The 15,949-nt window shown below is 53.0% G+C and overlaps 1 protein-coding gene and 1 long non-coding RNA gene across 2 annotated transcripts; both read right to left on the bottom strand.

The window, feature by feature from the left end:
* Nucleotides 1-322: 322 nt before the first annotated feature.
* On the bottom strand, nucleotides 323-12,995 carry SCARA3 (scavenger receptor class A member 3). The gene is made up of 7 exons (XM_064651197.1): nucleotides 12,818-12,995; nucleotides 11,234-11,299; nucleotides 11,037-11,165; nucleotides 10,160-10,258; nucleotides 7,785-8,445; nucleotides 3,296-3,678; nucleotides 323-1,266 (listed from the first exon to the last, which is right to left on the bottom strand). Exons 1-7 carry the CDS (start codon nucleotides 12,957-12,959, stop codon nucleotides 827-829), a joined length of 1,920 nt encoding a protein of 639 aa, XP_064507267.1. The 5' UTR covers nucleotides 12,960-12,995; the 3' UTR covers nucleotides 323-826.
* Nucleotides 12,996-14,955: 1,960 nt separating this feature from the next.
* Nucleotides 14,956-15,941, bottom strand: LOC135412443 (uncharacterized). The gene is made up of 2 exons (XR_010429648.1): nucleotides 15,478-15,941; nucleotides 14,956-15,438 (listed from the first exon to the last, which is right to left on the bottom strand). It is a non-coding gene; the product is annotated as an uncharacterized LOC135412443 (long non-coding RNA).
* Between the last annotated feature and the right edge of the window lie 8 nt (nucleotides 15,942-15,949).

Below are 15,949 nucleotides of genomic sequence, written 5' to 3'. Positions count from 1 at the left end.
GGGGGTCCCAGGGGATAAACTGGGGACCCCTGTCCCAGTTACTGTCCCGGGGGTGCCAGGGGATAAATTGGGGACCCCCTGTCCCAGTCACTGTCCCGAGGGATGGAATTGGGGCCCCCCTGTCCCAGTCATTGTCCCGGGGGTCCCAGGGGATGGAATTGGGGACCCCCTGTCCCAGTCATTGTCCCGGGGGATGGAATTGGGGACCCCCTGTCCCAGTCACTGTCCTGGGGGTCCCAGGGGATAATTTGGGGCCCCCCTGTCCCAGTCATTGTCCCAGGACATGGAATTGGGGACCCCCTGTCCCAGTCATTGTCCCAGGGGGCCCAGGGGATAAATTGGGGACCCCCTGTCCCAGTTACTGTCCTGGGGGTCCCAGGACATGGAATTGGGGCCCCCTGTCCCAGTTACTGTCCCGGGGGTGCCAGGGGATAAATTGGGGACCCCCTGTCCCAGTCATTGTCCCAGGGGATGGAATTGGGGACCCCCTGTCCCAGTCACTGTCCTGGGGGTCCCAGGGGAGGGAATTGGGGCCCCCCTGTCCCAGTCACTGTTCTGGGGGTCCCAGGGGATGGAATTGGGGACCCCCTGTCCCAGTCACTGTCCCGGGGGTCCCAGGGGATAAATTGGGGACCCCCTGTCCCAGTCATTGTCCCGGGGGATGGAATTGGGGCCCCCCTGTCCCAGTCACTGTCCTGGGGGTCCCAGGGGATAATTTGGGGCCCCCCTGTCCCAGTCATTGTCCCAGGACATGGAATTGGGGCCCCCTGTCCCAGTCACTGTCCCGGGGGTCCCAGGACATGGAATTGGGGCCCCCCTGTCCCAGTCACTGTCCCGGGGGTCCGGGTGGTCCCGGTGGCCCCGGGGGTCCCCTCATGCCGGGCTCTCCCTTGGGTCCCTCGGGCCCTGCCCGTCCCGTGTTTCCGGGGGTCCCGGGCATTCCCGGTGTTCCCTGTGGGCCGGGGGGTCCCGCCTTTCCCGGTTCCCCCTCCGGCCCCGGGGGTCCGGGATCGCCCTCGGACCCGCCCTGGCCCCGGGATCCCGAGAGTCCAAAGCTGCCCTTGGAGCCCTTGAGCCCCGGGAATCCTCTCGTTCCCAGAGGTCCCCGTTCCCCCTGGGGGCCGGCGGGTCCTGGGGGTCCCAGAGCTCCGGGGGGTCCCGGCGATCCCAGGATCCCGATGTCACCCTTCTGTCCCCCCATTCCCGGGGGGCCGCTGGATCCAACGTCCCCCTTGAGGCCACGGGGGCCTGGGAGACCCGGAATGCCTGGAAAGAGGGAGAGGAGGGGTGAGGGGGGGGATGCTCCGACCTCGGGGGTCTTGCTGAGGTCGGGATGGATGGAGAATTCCATCCATGGAAGGATTTGGGCGCCCTCAGCCAGGAGCGGTTGCTCCCTCTCCGCTGGGAACGGGCAGAGGAGGCACTGGCACCGGGGGAAGGACATGGAAGGACTTTGGGAGGACATGGAAGCACATGGAGGGACATGGAAGCACATGGAAGGATATGGAAAGACATGGAAGGACATGGAAGCACATGGAAGCACATGGAAGGACATGGAAGGACACGGAAGCACATGGAAGGATATGGAAGCACATGGAAGCACATGGAAGGACAAGGAAACACATGGAAGGACATGGAAGCACATGGAAGGACATGGAAGGATATGGAAGCACATGGAAGCACATGGAAGGATATGGAAGGACATGGAAGCACATGGAAGCACATGGAAGGACAAGGAAACACATGGAAGGACATGGAAGCACATGGAAGGACATGGAAGGATATGGAAGGACATGGAAGCACATGGAAGCACATGGAAGCACATGGAAGCACATGGAAGGAGATGGGAAGGACCTCCCTGCTGTGCCCCCATTGTGGGACATCTCCTCATCCATGGGATGCTCCAGGTGCCTTCCTGCACATCCCAGCCCCTCCTTGACCTCAGCACGGCTGGTTTGGACCCTCCTCCACCTCCCTTGGGATCGGGATCCCCCAAATCCCACCACATCCAAGGAACCTCCCTTTTCCTCCCCACACCTCGGAGCAGGGTGACGTTCCTGAGCATGTCCCCCAAATCCCACCCAATCCCTCAAAATCCCACCCAATCCCAGGAACACCTCCCTGGATCCCCCTTTCCCCCCCGTTTCCCTCACCTCGGAGCAGGGTGAGGTCCCGCAGCCCGTCCCCGTGCCACACATCCACCCAATCCCACCCAATCCCAGGAACACCTCCCTGGATCCCCTTTTCACCCGTTTCCCTCACCTCGGAGCAGGGTGACGTTCCTGAGCACATCCCTGTGCCACACACCCACCCAATCCCACCCAATCCCTCAAAATCCCACCCAATCCCAGGAACACCTCCCCTTTTCCCCCCTTTTCCCCCTTTCCCTCACCTCGGAGCAGAGTGACGTTCTGGAGCACATCCCTGTGCCACACACCCACCCAATCCCACCCAATCCCAGGAACACCTCCCCAGATCCCCCCCCATTTCCCTCCCCTCGGAGCAGGGTGAGATCCTGCAGCACGTCCCCCCAATCCCACCCAATCCCAGGAACACCTCCCCTTCCCCCCGTTTCCCTCACCTTGGAGCAGGGTGACATTCCTGAGCACATCCCCATGCCAAGCATCCACCCAATCCCACCCAATCCCACCCAATCCCAGGAACAGCTCCCCTTCCCCCGTTTCCCTGACCTCAGAGCAGGGTGAGGTCCTGCAGCGCGTCCCTGTGCTGAGCATCCCCCCAATCCCACCCAATCCCACCCAATCCCAGGGACACCTCCCTGGATCCCCCGTTTCCCTCACCTCGGAGCAGGGTGAGGTCCCGCAGCGCGTCCCCGTGCCACACACCCACCCAATCCCACCCAATCCCAGGAACACCTCCCTGGATCCCCCTCTCCCCCCTGTCCCTCACCTCAGAGCAGGGTGAGGTCCCGCAGCGCGTCCCCCCAATCCCACCCAATCCCAGGAACAGCTCCCCTTCCCCCCCGTTTCCCTGACCTCGGAGCAGGGTGATGTCCCGCAGCGCGTCCCCGTGCCACACACCCACCCAATCCCACCCAATCCCACCCAATCCCAGGAACACCTCCCTGGATCCCCCGTTTCCCTGACCTCGGAGCAGGGTGATGTCCCGCAGCGCGTCCCCCAATCCCACCCAATCCCAGGAACACCTCCCTGGATCCCCCTTCCCCCCGTTTCCCTGACCTCGGAGCAGGGTGATGTCCCGCAGCGCGTCCCCCAATCCCACCCAATCCCACCCAATCCCAGGAACACCTCCCTGGATCCCCCGTTTCCCTGACCTCGGAGCAGGGTGATGTCCCGCAGCGCGTCCCCGTGCCGCGCGTCCACCGCCCTCATCTCCTGGAGCAGCAGGGACAGGTTCCGGACGCCGACGTCCAGGCGGGCCCCGAGGATCCCGAAGCGCTCCCGCAGGATCCCGGCGGAGCCCTGGAGCGCCGCCAGGGACCCGTTGAGCCGCAGGATGTCCTGGGCGTGGGCGCGCAGGCGGCGGGCGCAGGATTCCCGCACGGAGCCCAGGTAGCGCAGCATGGCCAGCACGTGCCCGCCCGTGGCCGCCAGGTTGGCCGAGATGGTCCCGATCTCCTCCCCGTGGGACTCCAGGAGCCCCTCCAGCGCCCGGAACCCGTCGGCCGTGCGGTTCTGGGCGTGGCCCCGGTGGTACCTGCGGGGACGGAGGGGGGGTTGTGGGGTCACAAATGCCCGGAGGGGAACGGGAAGGGGTGGGAGGTGGTGGGGTGGCCCCAAATCCCTCAGGGCAGGCCCTGGAGACCATGTGGAGTCACGGATGGACTGGGAAAGCTTCCCCACCCCACAGATCCAGGGGGAATGGGGGGGTAGGGACAGTGGGGACACTGCCCTATAACACCCCCAGGGACAGTGAGGACACTGCCCTATAACACCCACAGCTCCTATGGGGACAGTGAGGACACTGCCCTATAACACCCACAGCTCCTATGGGGACAGTGAGGACACTGCCCTATAACACCCACAGCTCCTATGGGGACAGTGAGGACACTGCCCTATAACACCCCCAGGGACAGTGAGGACACTGCCCTATAACACCCACAGCTCATATGGGACAGTGAGGACACTGCCCTATAACACCCACAGGGACAGTGAGGACACTGCCCTATAACACCCACAGCTCATATGGGACAGTGAGGACACTGCCCTATAACACCCCCAGGGACAGTGAGGACACTGCCCTATAACACCCCCAGGGACAGTGAGGACACTGCCCTATAACACCCCCAGGGACAGTGAGGACACTGCCCTATAACACCCACAGGGACAGTGAGGACACTGCCCTATAACACCCCCAGCTCATATGGGACAGTGAGGACACTGCCCTATAACACCCACAGGGACAGGGGGACACTGCCCTATAACACCCCCAGGGACAGTGAGGACACTGCCCTATAACACCCACAGGGACAGTGAGGACACTGCCCTATAACACCCACGGGGACAGTGAGGACACTGCCCTATAACACCCACAGGGACAGTGAGGACACTGCCCTATAACACCCACAGCTCATATGGGGACAGTGAGGACACTGCCCTATAACACCCACAGCTCATATGGGGACAGGGGGACACTGCCCTATAACACCCCCAGCTCCTATGGGACAGTGAGGACACTGCCCTATAACACCCCCAGCTCCTATGGGACAGTGAGGACACTGCCCTATAACACCCCCAGCTCCTATGGGGACAGGGGGACACTGCCCTATAACACCCCCAGGGACAGTGAGGACACTGCCCTATAACACCCACAGGGACAGTGAGGACACTGCCCTATAACACCCACGGGGACAGTGAGGACACTGCCCTATAACACCCACAGGGACAGTGAGGACACTGCCCTATAACACCCACAGCTCATATGGGGACAGTGAGGACACTGCCCTATAACACCCACAGCTCATATGGGGACAGGGGGACACTGCCCTATAACACCCCCAGCTCCTATGGGACAGTGAGGACACTGCCCTATAACACCCCCAGCTCCTATGGGACAGTGAGGACACTGCCCTATAACACCCACAGGGACAGTGAGGACACTGCCCTATAAATAAAATATATATATATATATAATATATATATATAAAAATATATATATAAAATATATATACTTAAAATATAGATAAAATATACAAAACATATATATTATATATATGAAATATATATATTATACATATGAAATATATATACTATATATATGTTAAATATATAGCTAAAATATATATTAAAATTTCTATATAAATATATATTAAATATACGTTAAATGTACATTTTTACATTTTTTACATTATATAAGTATAAAAATGTATTTTATATATTTTATCCGTATTTTATTTTATATATATTTTAATATATATTTATATATTACATATATCTCTCATATATGTAATATATATTATATATAAATATATAATATATAAATATGTTATATATATGAATATATAAAAATAAGTTTCTATAAAATATTTAAAATATAGATAAAATAAAGAAATATATATTTTAAAGGAATATCCCTAAATATATATAATATATATAATATATATAATATATATATAATATATATAATATATTTTATATAATTACATGAATATAATAATATATATGTATATATATAACATATGTGTATAAATAATAATATATAAATACATATAATATATAAATAATATATCTAAATATAGATAATATATATGAATATATAAAAATAAATTTCTATAAAATATTCAAAATACAGATAAAATAAAGGGGTGTATATATTTTTAAAGGAATATCTGTAAATATACGTTAAATCTCTTTTTTATAATTATATAAATATATTATCTGTAAATACTATTATATAAATATATTATATATAAATATATAATTGTATAATATAAAAATATATATTATGTTAATAATAAATATTAATATATAATATATCCTATATAGGAATACATAAATATATAAATATGTATTATATTAATATTCATATATAAATATATGAATATATTATATATTTATTTGTAATGTATAAATATACGAATATATATTACATTATATAAATAAATATATAAATATATAAATATACATTTTATCTAATATAGAAATGTATAAATATATATTATATTATATAAAACTATATTGTATATTATACATAATGTACATTATATATATCATATTATATATTATATTGTACATATATATTATATATATTATATCATAATATTATATTATTTGCATTATATATAAATATATATTATGTTATATATGTTATATATATATATTAAATTATATATTATATATTATATATTAATATATTATATAATATATATAGTTTAAGATATATAAATATATAATATATATGTTTAATAATATATAAATATATTATATTATGTATCTATATAAATATATAAATACAATAAAAATATAAATATAAATACAAATATAAATAATATAAATATAATATCTATAGTATATATTATATTATTTATAATATATACTATATGAAATATGTAATTTAATATATAAAAATATACAATATATATATATTTAATAATATATAGTTGTATTATATTATGTATGCTATATAGATATATAAATATAATATAAAAATAAAAATAAATATGAATATAAATAATATAAATATTATATATAGTATATATTATATTATATATTAATATGCAATATATAATGTAATATATAATTTAATATATAAAAATATATAATATATATTTAATAACATATAAATATATTATATTATATATTCTATATAAATATATAAATATAATATAAAAATAAATATAAATATAAATATAAATAATATAAATATTATATATATTATATATTATATATTATATATTAATATATAATATATAAAATATATAATTTAATATATAAATATATTATATATATTCAATAATATATAATTATATTATATTATGTATTCTATATAGATATATAAATACAATATAAAAATATTAATATAAATATAATTAATATAAATATTATATATAATATTATATATTTATATATAATATATAAAATATATAATTTAATATATAAATATATATAATATATATTCAATAATATTTTTATATTATGTATTCTATATAGATATATAAATATAATATAAAAATATTAATATAAATATAATTAATATAAATATTATATATATTATATTATATATTTATATATAATATATAATATAACATATAATTTAATTTATAAAAATATATAATATATATTTAATAATATATAAATATATTATATTATGTATTCTATATAAATATATACATATAATATGAATATAAATATGAATATATTTTATATAGTATATATTATATATTAATATATAATGTATAAAATATATAATTTAATATATATGAATATATAATATATATGTTTAATAATATATAAATATATTATATTATGTATTCTATATAAATATATACATATAATATAAAAATAAATATAAATATAAATATAAATAATATAAATTGTATATTTAGTATATATTATATTATATATAAATATATACTATATACTATATAATATATAATATATAATATAATATATAATTTAATATATAAAAACACATAATATATATTTAATAACATATAAATATATTATATATTCTATATAAATATATAAACACAACATAAAAATAAACATAAAAAAATTTAAAATACCGATTCGAACCACTCCCTTTTCAAGTCCCTTTCCCAGTCCCGTGCCCCCGCGCGCGCGTTCCCGTCGGGAATCCCGTACCTGGCGTCCCCGAGGTTGTCCCGCTGCTCCTCCAGCTCCGCGCTCGCGTTGTCCAGCCGCTCCTGCAGCTCCGCGGCGCGCATCGCCAGCTCCTGCAGCCCGCGGGCATTCCCGCCCTCCCTGCGCGCCGCCGCGCCCGCCGCGCCCTGCGCGCTCCCGAGCAGCCCCCGGGCGCGCTCCCGCCCGTCCCGCAGCTCCCCCAGCTCCCGCCGCCGCTCCAGCCGCTCCTCGCCCAAACCCCGCAGCGCCCGCCCCGCCTCGGCCGCGCCGCCCCGCAGCTCCCGCAGCCGCTCCCGGCCCCGCTCCGCGCTCGAGTTCAGCCGCTCCAGCGCCGCTTCCAGCCCGGAGCCGTCCCGGGACAGCTCCCGCAGCTCCGCATCCAGCCGGGACGTCTCGTCCCGGCACCGCCCGGCCCGGGCCAGCAGCCGCTCCGCGCCCCGGGCCAGCCCCCGCACGGAGCCCGCGCAGCTCTCCAGCCGCGCCCCGAGCCCCGCGCCCGCCGCCGAGAGCCGGGAATGGCGCCGGGAGGTTCGCTCCAGCTGCGCCTCCTGCCCCCGCAGCGTCCGCTGGAGCTGCTCCAGCTCCGCCCGCAGCTGGGAGAGCTCCCGGCCCAGCTGCTCCCGGTCCTGGCGCACGGAGCCGTTCCCGGAGCTCTTCTCTCCTGGGCAGGGGGCGGGAGGGGCTCTTAGCCCACCCCATCCCGAGAGACGGCTGTTATCCCATCCCGGGATCTACCCCTTATCCCACCCCATCCCGAGAGACGGCTGTTATCCCATCCCGGGATCCACCTGTTATCCCACCCCATCCCGAGAGACGGCTGTTATCCCATCCCGGGATCCACCTGTTATCCCATCCCGGGATCCACCTGTTATCCCACCCCATCCCGAGATCCACCTGTTATCCCACCCCATCCAAAGTTCCATCTGTTATCCCATCCCGAGATCCACCTGTTATCCCACCCCATCCCACCCTCTAGGCCTGGAGATCCATCTGTTATCCCACCCCCTCCTGAGATCCACCTGTTATCCCATCCCATCCCAAGATCCACCTGTTATCCCACCCCCTCCTGAGATCCACCTGTTATCCCACCCCCTCCTGAGATCCACCTGTTATCCCATCCCATCCCAAGATCCACCTGTTATCCCACCCCATCCCAAGATCCATCTGTTATCCCATCCCATCCCAAGATCCATCTGTTATCCCACCCCATCCCGAGATCCACCTGTTATCCCACCCCATCCCACCCTCCAGGCTTGGAAATCCGTTATCCCATCCCATCCCAAGATCCATCTGTTATCCCACCCTATGCCACCCTCCAGGCCTGGAAATCCATCTGTTATCCCACCCCATCCCAAGATCCACCTGTTATCCCATCCCACCCTGAGTTCCACCTGTTATCCCATCCCATCCTGAGAGCCATCTGTTATCCCACCCCATCTCACCCTCCAGGCTTGGAAACCCATCTGTTATCCAACCCCATCCCAAGTTCAATCTGTTATCCCACCCCATCCCACCCTCCTAGGCTGGATATCCATCCGTTATCCCACCCCATCCCAAGATCCACCTGTTATCCCACCCCATCCCAAGATCCACCTGTTATCCCATCCCATCCCAAGATCCACCTGTTATCCCACCCCATCCCAAGATCCATCTGTTATCCCATCCCACCCCCTCCCGAGATCCACCTGTTATTCCACCCCATCCCAAGATCCACCTGTTATCCCACCCCATCCCAAGATCCATCTGTTATCCCATCCCATCCCAAGATCCACCTGTTATCCCACCCCATCCCAAGATCCACCTCTTATCCCACCCCATCCCGAGATCCACCTGTTATCCCATCCCAAGATCCACCTCTTATCCCACCCCATCCCGAGATCCACCTGTTATCCCACCCCATCCCACTCTCCAGGCCTGGAGCCCCTCTGGATCCATGGTCAGCCCTTCCTTTCCCTCCAGGGAACAAATCCTTCCCTCCAGGACAGTTTGGAGCCACTTGGACTCCTGGGAAGTGTCCCTGGATGCCTCCGGATCCTTAAGGCCCCTTCCCACCCCAATCTCATCGTGATTCCATGATTCCATGAGCCTGGAGAAGGGAACTCCCCAATCCCACCCTCCTCCCGGTCCTGCAGCTTCTCCAACCCCCCCTTCCACCCCTTGGGCTCTGGCATTCATCCCTGCCCAAAATCCCGGGAGAAAGGCAGGGGGTTGGCTCTGGGGGAGCCCCGGGAGCCGGGAAAGGGAGATCCCTCATTCCCTGGTGGGATGGGCACCCGGAAAAGGCCTCTCCGGGTGGATGGGCACCTGGAAAAGGCCTCTCCGGGTGGATGGGCACCCGGAAAAGGCCTCTCCGGGTGCGGGTCCAGGCCACTCACCCAAGCCCTGGAGATCCTCCTGGATGGAGAGCAGCTTCTCCTCGTAGAAGGTCTGGGCCGAGCTGATCCGGCTGGAGATGGAATCCACCCTCCGGAACGCTGTGGGGGGAACGGGGCAGTCAGGAGAGGTGGGAATGCCCGGGAATACTGTCCTGCTCCACACCTTCCCTCCCGCCTGGCACAGAGGGTGTCCAGGGATTGCTGAGCCAGGCTGGGATGGGCATCCCCAGGCGCTTCCAGGTCTGGGATTTGCCTGAACATCTCCAAGATTCCACCCCTGAGGAGCACCTTGTCCCTCTGCTCCGTCTGGGAAGCACCTGGGAGGTGATGGGATGTGATGGGATCCAACCTCCAGGCTCTGAGGTGGTTCCTGAGATCCAGAGGGATCCCGGTGTCACCACACCCGGGGTGATCCCACCAGAATTCCAGCTGCTCCCCTCCACACCTGGGAGCTTCTGGGGAGTCAGGAGAGGTGGGAATGCCTGGGAATACCGTCCTGCTCCACACCTTCCCTCCAGGAAGGCACTTAAGCTGTCCAGGGATTGCTGAGCCAGGCTGGGATGGGCATCCCCAGGTGCTTCCAGGTCTGGGATTTGCCAAAGCATCTCCAAGATTCCACCCCTGAGGAGCACGTTTTCCCTCTGCTCCGTCTGGGAAGCACCTGGAACGTGCCGGGATCCAACCTCCGGGCTCTGGGTCGGTCCCTGATGCTCCCATGCAGGTAACACCCCCACCTCCCCCCATTCCTGAGGCATCTCCACCCCCAGGGCGCTCCCAGCCGGAATTCCAGCCGCTCCCCTCCACCCCGGGATGCCTCAGGCCCCCCCCCATCCCCAAATTCCCAGCCCAGCATTCCCACCCCAAATTCCCGGCTCACCCAGCGCTCCCAGCACGGCCACGGCGAGCGACAGGAGCAGGGTCAGGGCGTAGAGGCCGCGCAGGGCGCTCCGCAGGGACGGGGACGGGGACAGCGACAGCCTCCTCCGGCCGCTGCCCCGGGCCCTTCCTGGGGAACAGAGGGATGGATCAGGCCCTGCCGGCCCCTCTTCCCGCCCCCCCCCCGGAATTCCTTACCCCTGGATCCGCGGCTGGAGGTGGAATCCACCATCGCCATCTCCTCGCCTCCCGCCGGGTCGTGTCCTGGAAGGGGACGCGGAGCGGCCTCAGCTCCCCCCCCCCCCCGCCCGCCCTCCCGATGCCATTCCAGGGATGCCTGAGGATCCCTGGGAACCGCCCCAGCCGCGTCCTGCCCCGGCATTCCCGGGGGAAAGTTGGGAAGGAGCCACCGGTGCCACCCTGAGCAAAATCCCGGGAGCAGCAGGACGGGCGTCCCTGTCCCCCCCCGGCGCCCAGTGGGACCTTTGGGCAGCAAATCCATAAATTTGGGTGGGATCCCATTCCCGGGGGGGGCTGAGGATCCCGGGGAACCGCCCCAGCCGTGTCCTGCCCCGGCATTCCCGGGGAAAAGCCGGGAAGGAGCCGCCGGTGCCACCCTGAGCAAAATCCCGGGAGCATTGGGATGCGCGTCCCTGGTCCCCCCCCCGGCGCCCAGTGGGACCTTTGGGCAGCAAATCCATAAATTTGGGTGGGATCCCATTCCCGGGGAGGGCTGAGGATCCCGGGGAACCGCCCCAGCCGCGTCCTGCCCCGGCATTCCCGGGGGAAAGTTGGGAAGGAGCCACCGGTGCCACCCTGAGCAAAATCCCGGGAGCATTGGGATGCGCGTCCCTGTCCCCCCCCCCCCCGGCGCCCAGTGGGACCTTTGGGCACCAAATCCATAAATTTGGGTGGGATTTGGACCAGAAATTTGGGGAAATTTGGCTGCATTTGGCCCAAAAGTGGGAGATGGGCACAGGGAGGGCTCCTGGCTCCGGCTCCAAGGGGCTTCCTGGGAATAAAAACCACGGGAGCAAAGGAAAAGCACCCCTCCCTGTGTGAAGGGGGAAATCTGGGCACCAGATCCATAAATTTTGGTGGGATTTGGAGCATAAAATTGTGGAAACTTGGCTGGATTTGCCCCAAAATGGGTGATGGACACAGGGAGGGCCCCTGGCTCCAAATCCATGGATTTGGGGAAATTTGGACCGTAAATTTGGGGAAATTTGGCCCCAGAGTGGTTGGATTTGGCTCCTGGCTCCGAGGGGCTTCCCAGGAATAAAAAACCCACGGGATCAAAGGAATCTCCCCCCCCCGGCTCCCCCCAGCCCGGACCCCCAGTGTGTGTGTGGAAATTTGGGATCCTCCCGGTGTCCCCCCCTTTATTCCACCTGGAACCCCCCTTTATTCCTGTCCTTCCCATCCCAAATCTGGCTTTTCCTCCCTATGGAATCCACAAGCGACGGGATCGGAGGGAGCAGGGGGAGCCCCAGGACCCCCCCCAATCCCTCTTTCCCCTCCCTTCCCAATCCGGGGGTCCTTGGCCGTGTCTGGACCCCTCCAATCCCTCTTCCCCCCCCTTCCCAAATTTGGGGCTCCCCGGCCATGCCCAGACCCCATTCCCGGGAATCCCCTTCCCACGGGAAGCAGGACGGGGGGTGCGGGATTTTGGGGCCCCCCACCCCCACTCCGGCACATCCATCCTGTCCATCCGCCCCATCCCCCTCTTCCCAGCCCCCCAATCCCGCCGGGAATGTTCCCTCCCCCCCCCCTTCCCCTCACCTCTCATGGCCCCTTTTCCCGCATCCGCCTCTTCCCGGAGATCCTCAGGCTCCGGATCCCGCCGGAGCCGCTTCCCGGCGCTTTCCCCGCGCTCCCAAAACTTTCCCGGGAGCCTCCCGGAGCCCCCCCAGCGCTGGAGCATCCCCGGCGCCCATCCGGGAACGGGGGGGGACGGGACACCGGGAACGGCGCGCGCGGGACACCGGCCGCCAAAAAAAACCGGGAGCGGGGAGAGGAGCTGGAAAGGGAAAAAGGGGCCGGGAAGGAGAGTCCTGAGCCCGCCCCAAATCCACCCCCCGACCCCCCCACGGCCCCAATGACTCACAGACGGCCGAGAGGGGAGGGGGGAGACGGGCCCGATCCATCGGGATTGGGAATAGCGGGATTGGGAAAAGGGGGGAGCTGGTCCAAAGGGAGAGGGGGTGGGAGGGGGGGGAATAGGGAATGGGGGGCTGGGGACAGGGATTGGGGGCTGGGAGAGGGGTCCGGGGGCTGATCCCTGGGAGTGGGCAGGGATAGGGAAGATGGGTCTGGGATCCTGGGAATGGTCCCTGGATGTGGGGCAGGGATAGGGGAGATGGGTGTGGGATCCTGGGAATGGTCCCTGGATGTGGGGCAGGGATCGGGGAGATGGGTGTGGGATCCTGGGAATGGTCCCTGGATGTGGGGCAGGGATAGGGGAGATGGGTGTGGGATCCTGGGAATGGTCCCTGGATGTGGGGCAGGGATAGGGGAGATGGGTGTGGGATCCTGGGAATGGTCCCTGGATCTGGGGCAGGGATAGGGGAGATGGGTCTGGGATCCTGGGAATGGTCCCTGGATCTGGGGCAGGGGGAAATGTGTCTGGGATCTGAACCCTGGATTTGGGATCTGATCCCTAGATTTGGGGTCTGATCCCTAGATTTGGGGTCTGATCCCTAGATTTGGGGTCTGATCCCTAGATTTGGGATCTGATCCCTGGATTTGGGGCAGGGACATGGGATCTGATCCCTGAATCTGGGGCAAGGACATGGGGAAATGTGTCTGGGATCTGATCCCTGGATTTGGGGCAGGGACAGGGGGAAATGTGTCTGGGATCTGATCCCTGGATTTAGGGTCCGATTCCTGGATTTGGGGCAGGGATCTGGGATCTGGTCCCATGTCCTGAGGCAAGGACATGGGGAAATGTGTCTGGGATCTGATCCCTGGATTTGGGGCAGGGATCTGGAATCTGATCCCTGGATCTGGGGCAGGGACCCGGGGAAATGGGGCTGATTCCCGGTGCAGGGAATCTGGCCTTTGGCTCAGGGATCCCGGGAATGGCCCCTGGATCTGGGGCCCTGCCTGGGCCCCCCCAGTGCTGGTCCCACTCCCAGCTCCTGCTCCGGAGGGTGATCCCACCTCGGAAACACGGGATGGGGATCCCGAGGGATCGGGGACATTCGGGGGTCCCTCCCCACCGAGGGAACGGAGACATTCCCTTTATCCCGGGAATATTTTAGCCCCCCCAGGGATGCCCGTGCAGTTGTGTCCTTCATCACCTCATCCCACGGGATATTCCATGGCATTCCATGATTTTTTTGGGGGGAGGTCCTTCCCTGAGGATTCCCGGCCGCGGGAGCTGATCCAGAGGGATCCAAGTCTCGGGGTGATCCCGGATTCCTGCCCTGATCCCGGGAATTAGCGGCTCGTGGAACAGAGCTCGGGATTCCCTGGAACTGGGGAACTCCCTCGGGGTTTAGGGGTGGGATTTGATGCCCTTTCAGGGTCTTTTCCAACCTAAACCATTCCCAGTTTTTAAGCGGCAGGGCCTTCACCGGGAAGAGACGGAGAAGGAGGTGGATCCACAGCCCCCGGAATACCACGGGAGAGCACCTGGAATCGGGATTCAAAGCGGTCCCTCCCTCCTTTTCCACCATTTCCAAGGGCTGCCCATTCCCTGGGATGTGGGAGGACCCTCCTTGAGCCCCTTTGGAATGTGAGGAGGAGGAAAAGGCCTTGGAGGGCGATAAAACCCCGGAACAATTCCCAAACAACTCCCTGTTCTCACCCCCTTCCCAGCCCGGAGCCCAACCAGGAGCTGATCCCAAGGATTTAACCCCGTCCCGGCCAAACCCAGCAGGGAAAGGGAGCAGAAAAAGCAGGAAAACTCCCGGATTGAGGGAAAAAACCCCAGGTTTAATGAACTCAACGAGCAGAAAAACAGGGAAAGAGAAACCAGGGAATGCCGAGGGTCGCCGAGATCCACAGGCTTGGGAACGGTGGAACCATCCCAGTGCTCCCAGTACGGCCCAGAGGGGGGGAAAGCCAAGCCCATCCCAGTCCTAATCAGTAGGACCAGGAGCTTTCCCTCCCTGTGCAGGGCAGCAAGAGCTTGGCCACTGCTTGGTCCAGCCTAAGAGCCACTCACAGGCCTAGAAGTCCCTCAGTCCGGCCTAAAGGCCCCCCAGTCCTGCCTAAAAGCTTCAGAAATCCTAAAAGCTCCTAAATCCTGCCTAAAACCACTCCCAAGCCTAAAAGTCCAGCCTAAAAGCTTCAGCAATCCTAAAAGCTCCCAAATCCTGCCTAAAACCACCCCCAGGCCTAAAAGTCCAGCCTAAAAGCTTCAGAAATCCTAAAACCTCCTAAATCTTGCCTAAAATCTTCAGAAGTCCTAAAAGCTCCCAAATCCTGCCTAAAACCACTCCCAGGCCAAAAAGTCCCTCAGTCCGGCCTAAAGGCCCCCCAGTCCAGCCTAAAAGCTTCAGAAATCCTAAAAGCTCCTAAATCATTAAAACCACCCCCAGGCCTAAAAGTCCAGCCTAAACGCTTCAGCAATCCTAAAAACTCCTAAATCCTGTCTAAAACCACCCCCAGGCCTAAAAGTCCAGCCTAAAAGCTTCAGAAATCCTAAAAGCTCCTAAATCCTGCCTAACAGCTCTCCCAGGCCTAAAAGTCAATCCTAAAAGCCCCCCAGTCCAGCCTAAAAGCTTCAGCAGTCCTAAAAGCTCCTAAATCCTGCCTAAAAGCACTCCCAGGCCTAAAAGCCCCCAGTCCAGCCTAAAGGATTCACCAGCTCTAAAAACTTCACCAGTTCTAAAAGCTCCCAAATCCTGCCTAAAACCACTCCCAGTCCAGCCTAAAACCCTTCCCAGTCCTAAAACTTCCCCCCCA

The sequence above is a fragment of the Pseudopipra pipra genome, chromosome 3 (genome assembly GCF_036250125.1).
Source record: "Pseudopipra pipra isolate bDixPip1 chromosome 3, bDixPip1.hap1, whole genome shotgun sequence".
In the NCBI taxonomy this organism is placed as follows: Eukaryota; Metazoa; Chordata; class Aves; order Passeriformes; family Pipridae; genus Pseudopipra; species Pseudopipra pipra.
This window is presented reverse-complemented; position numbering and strand designations above follow the sequence as displayed.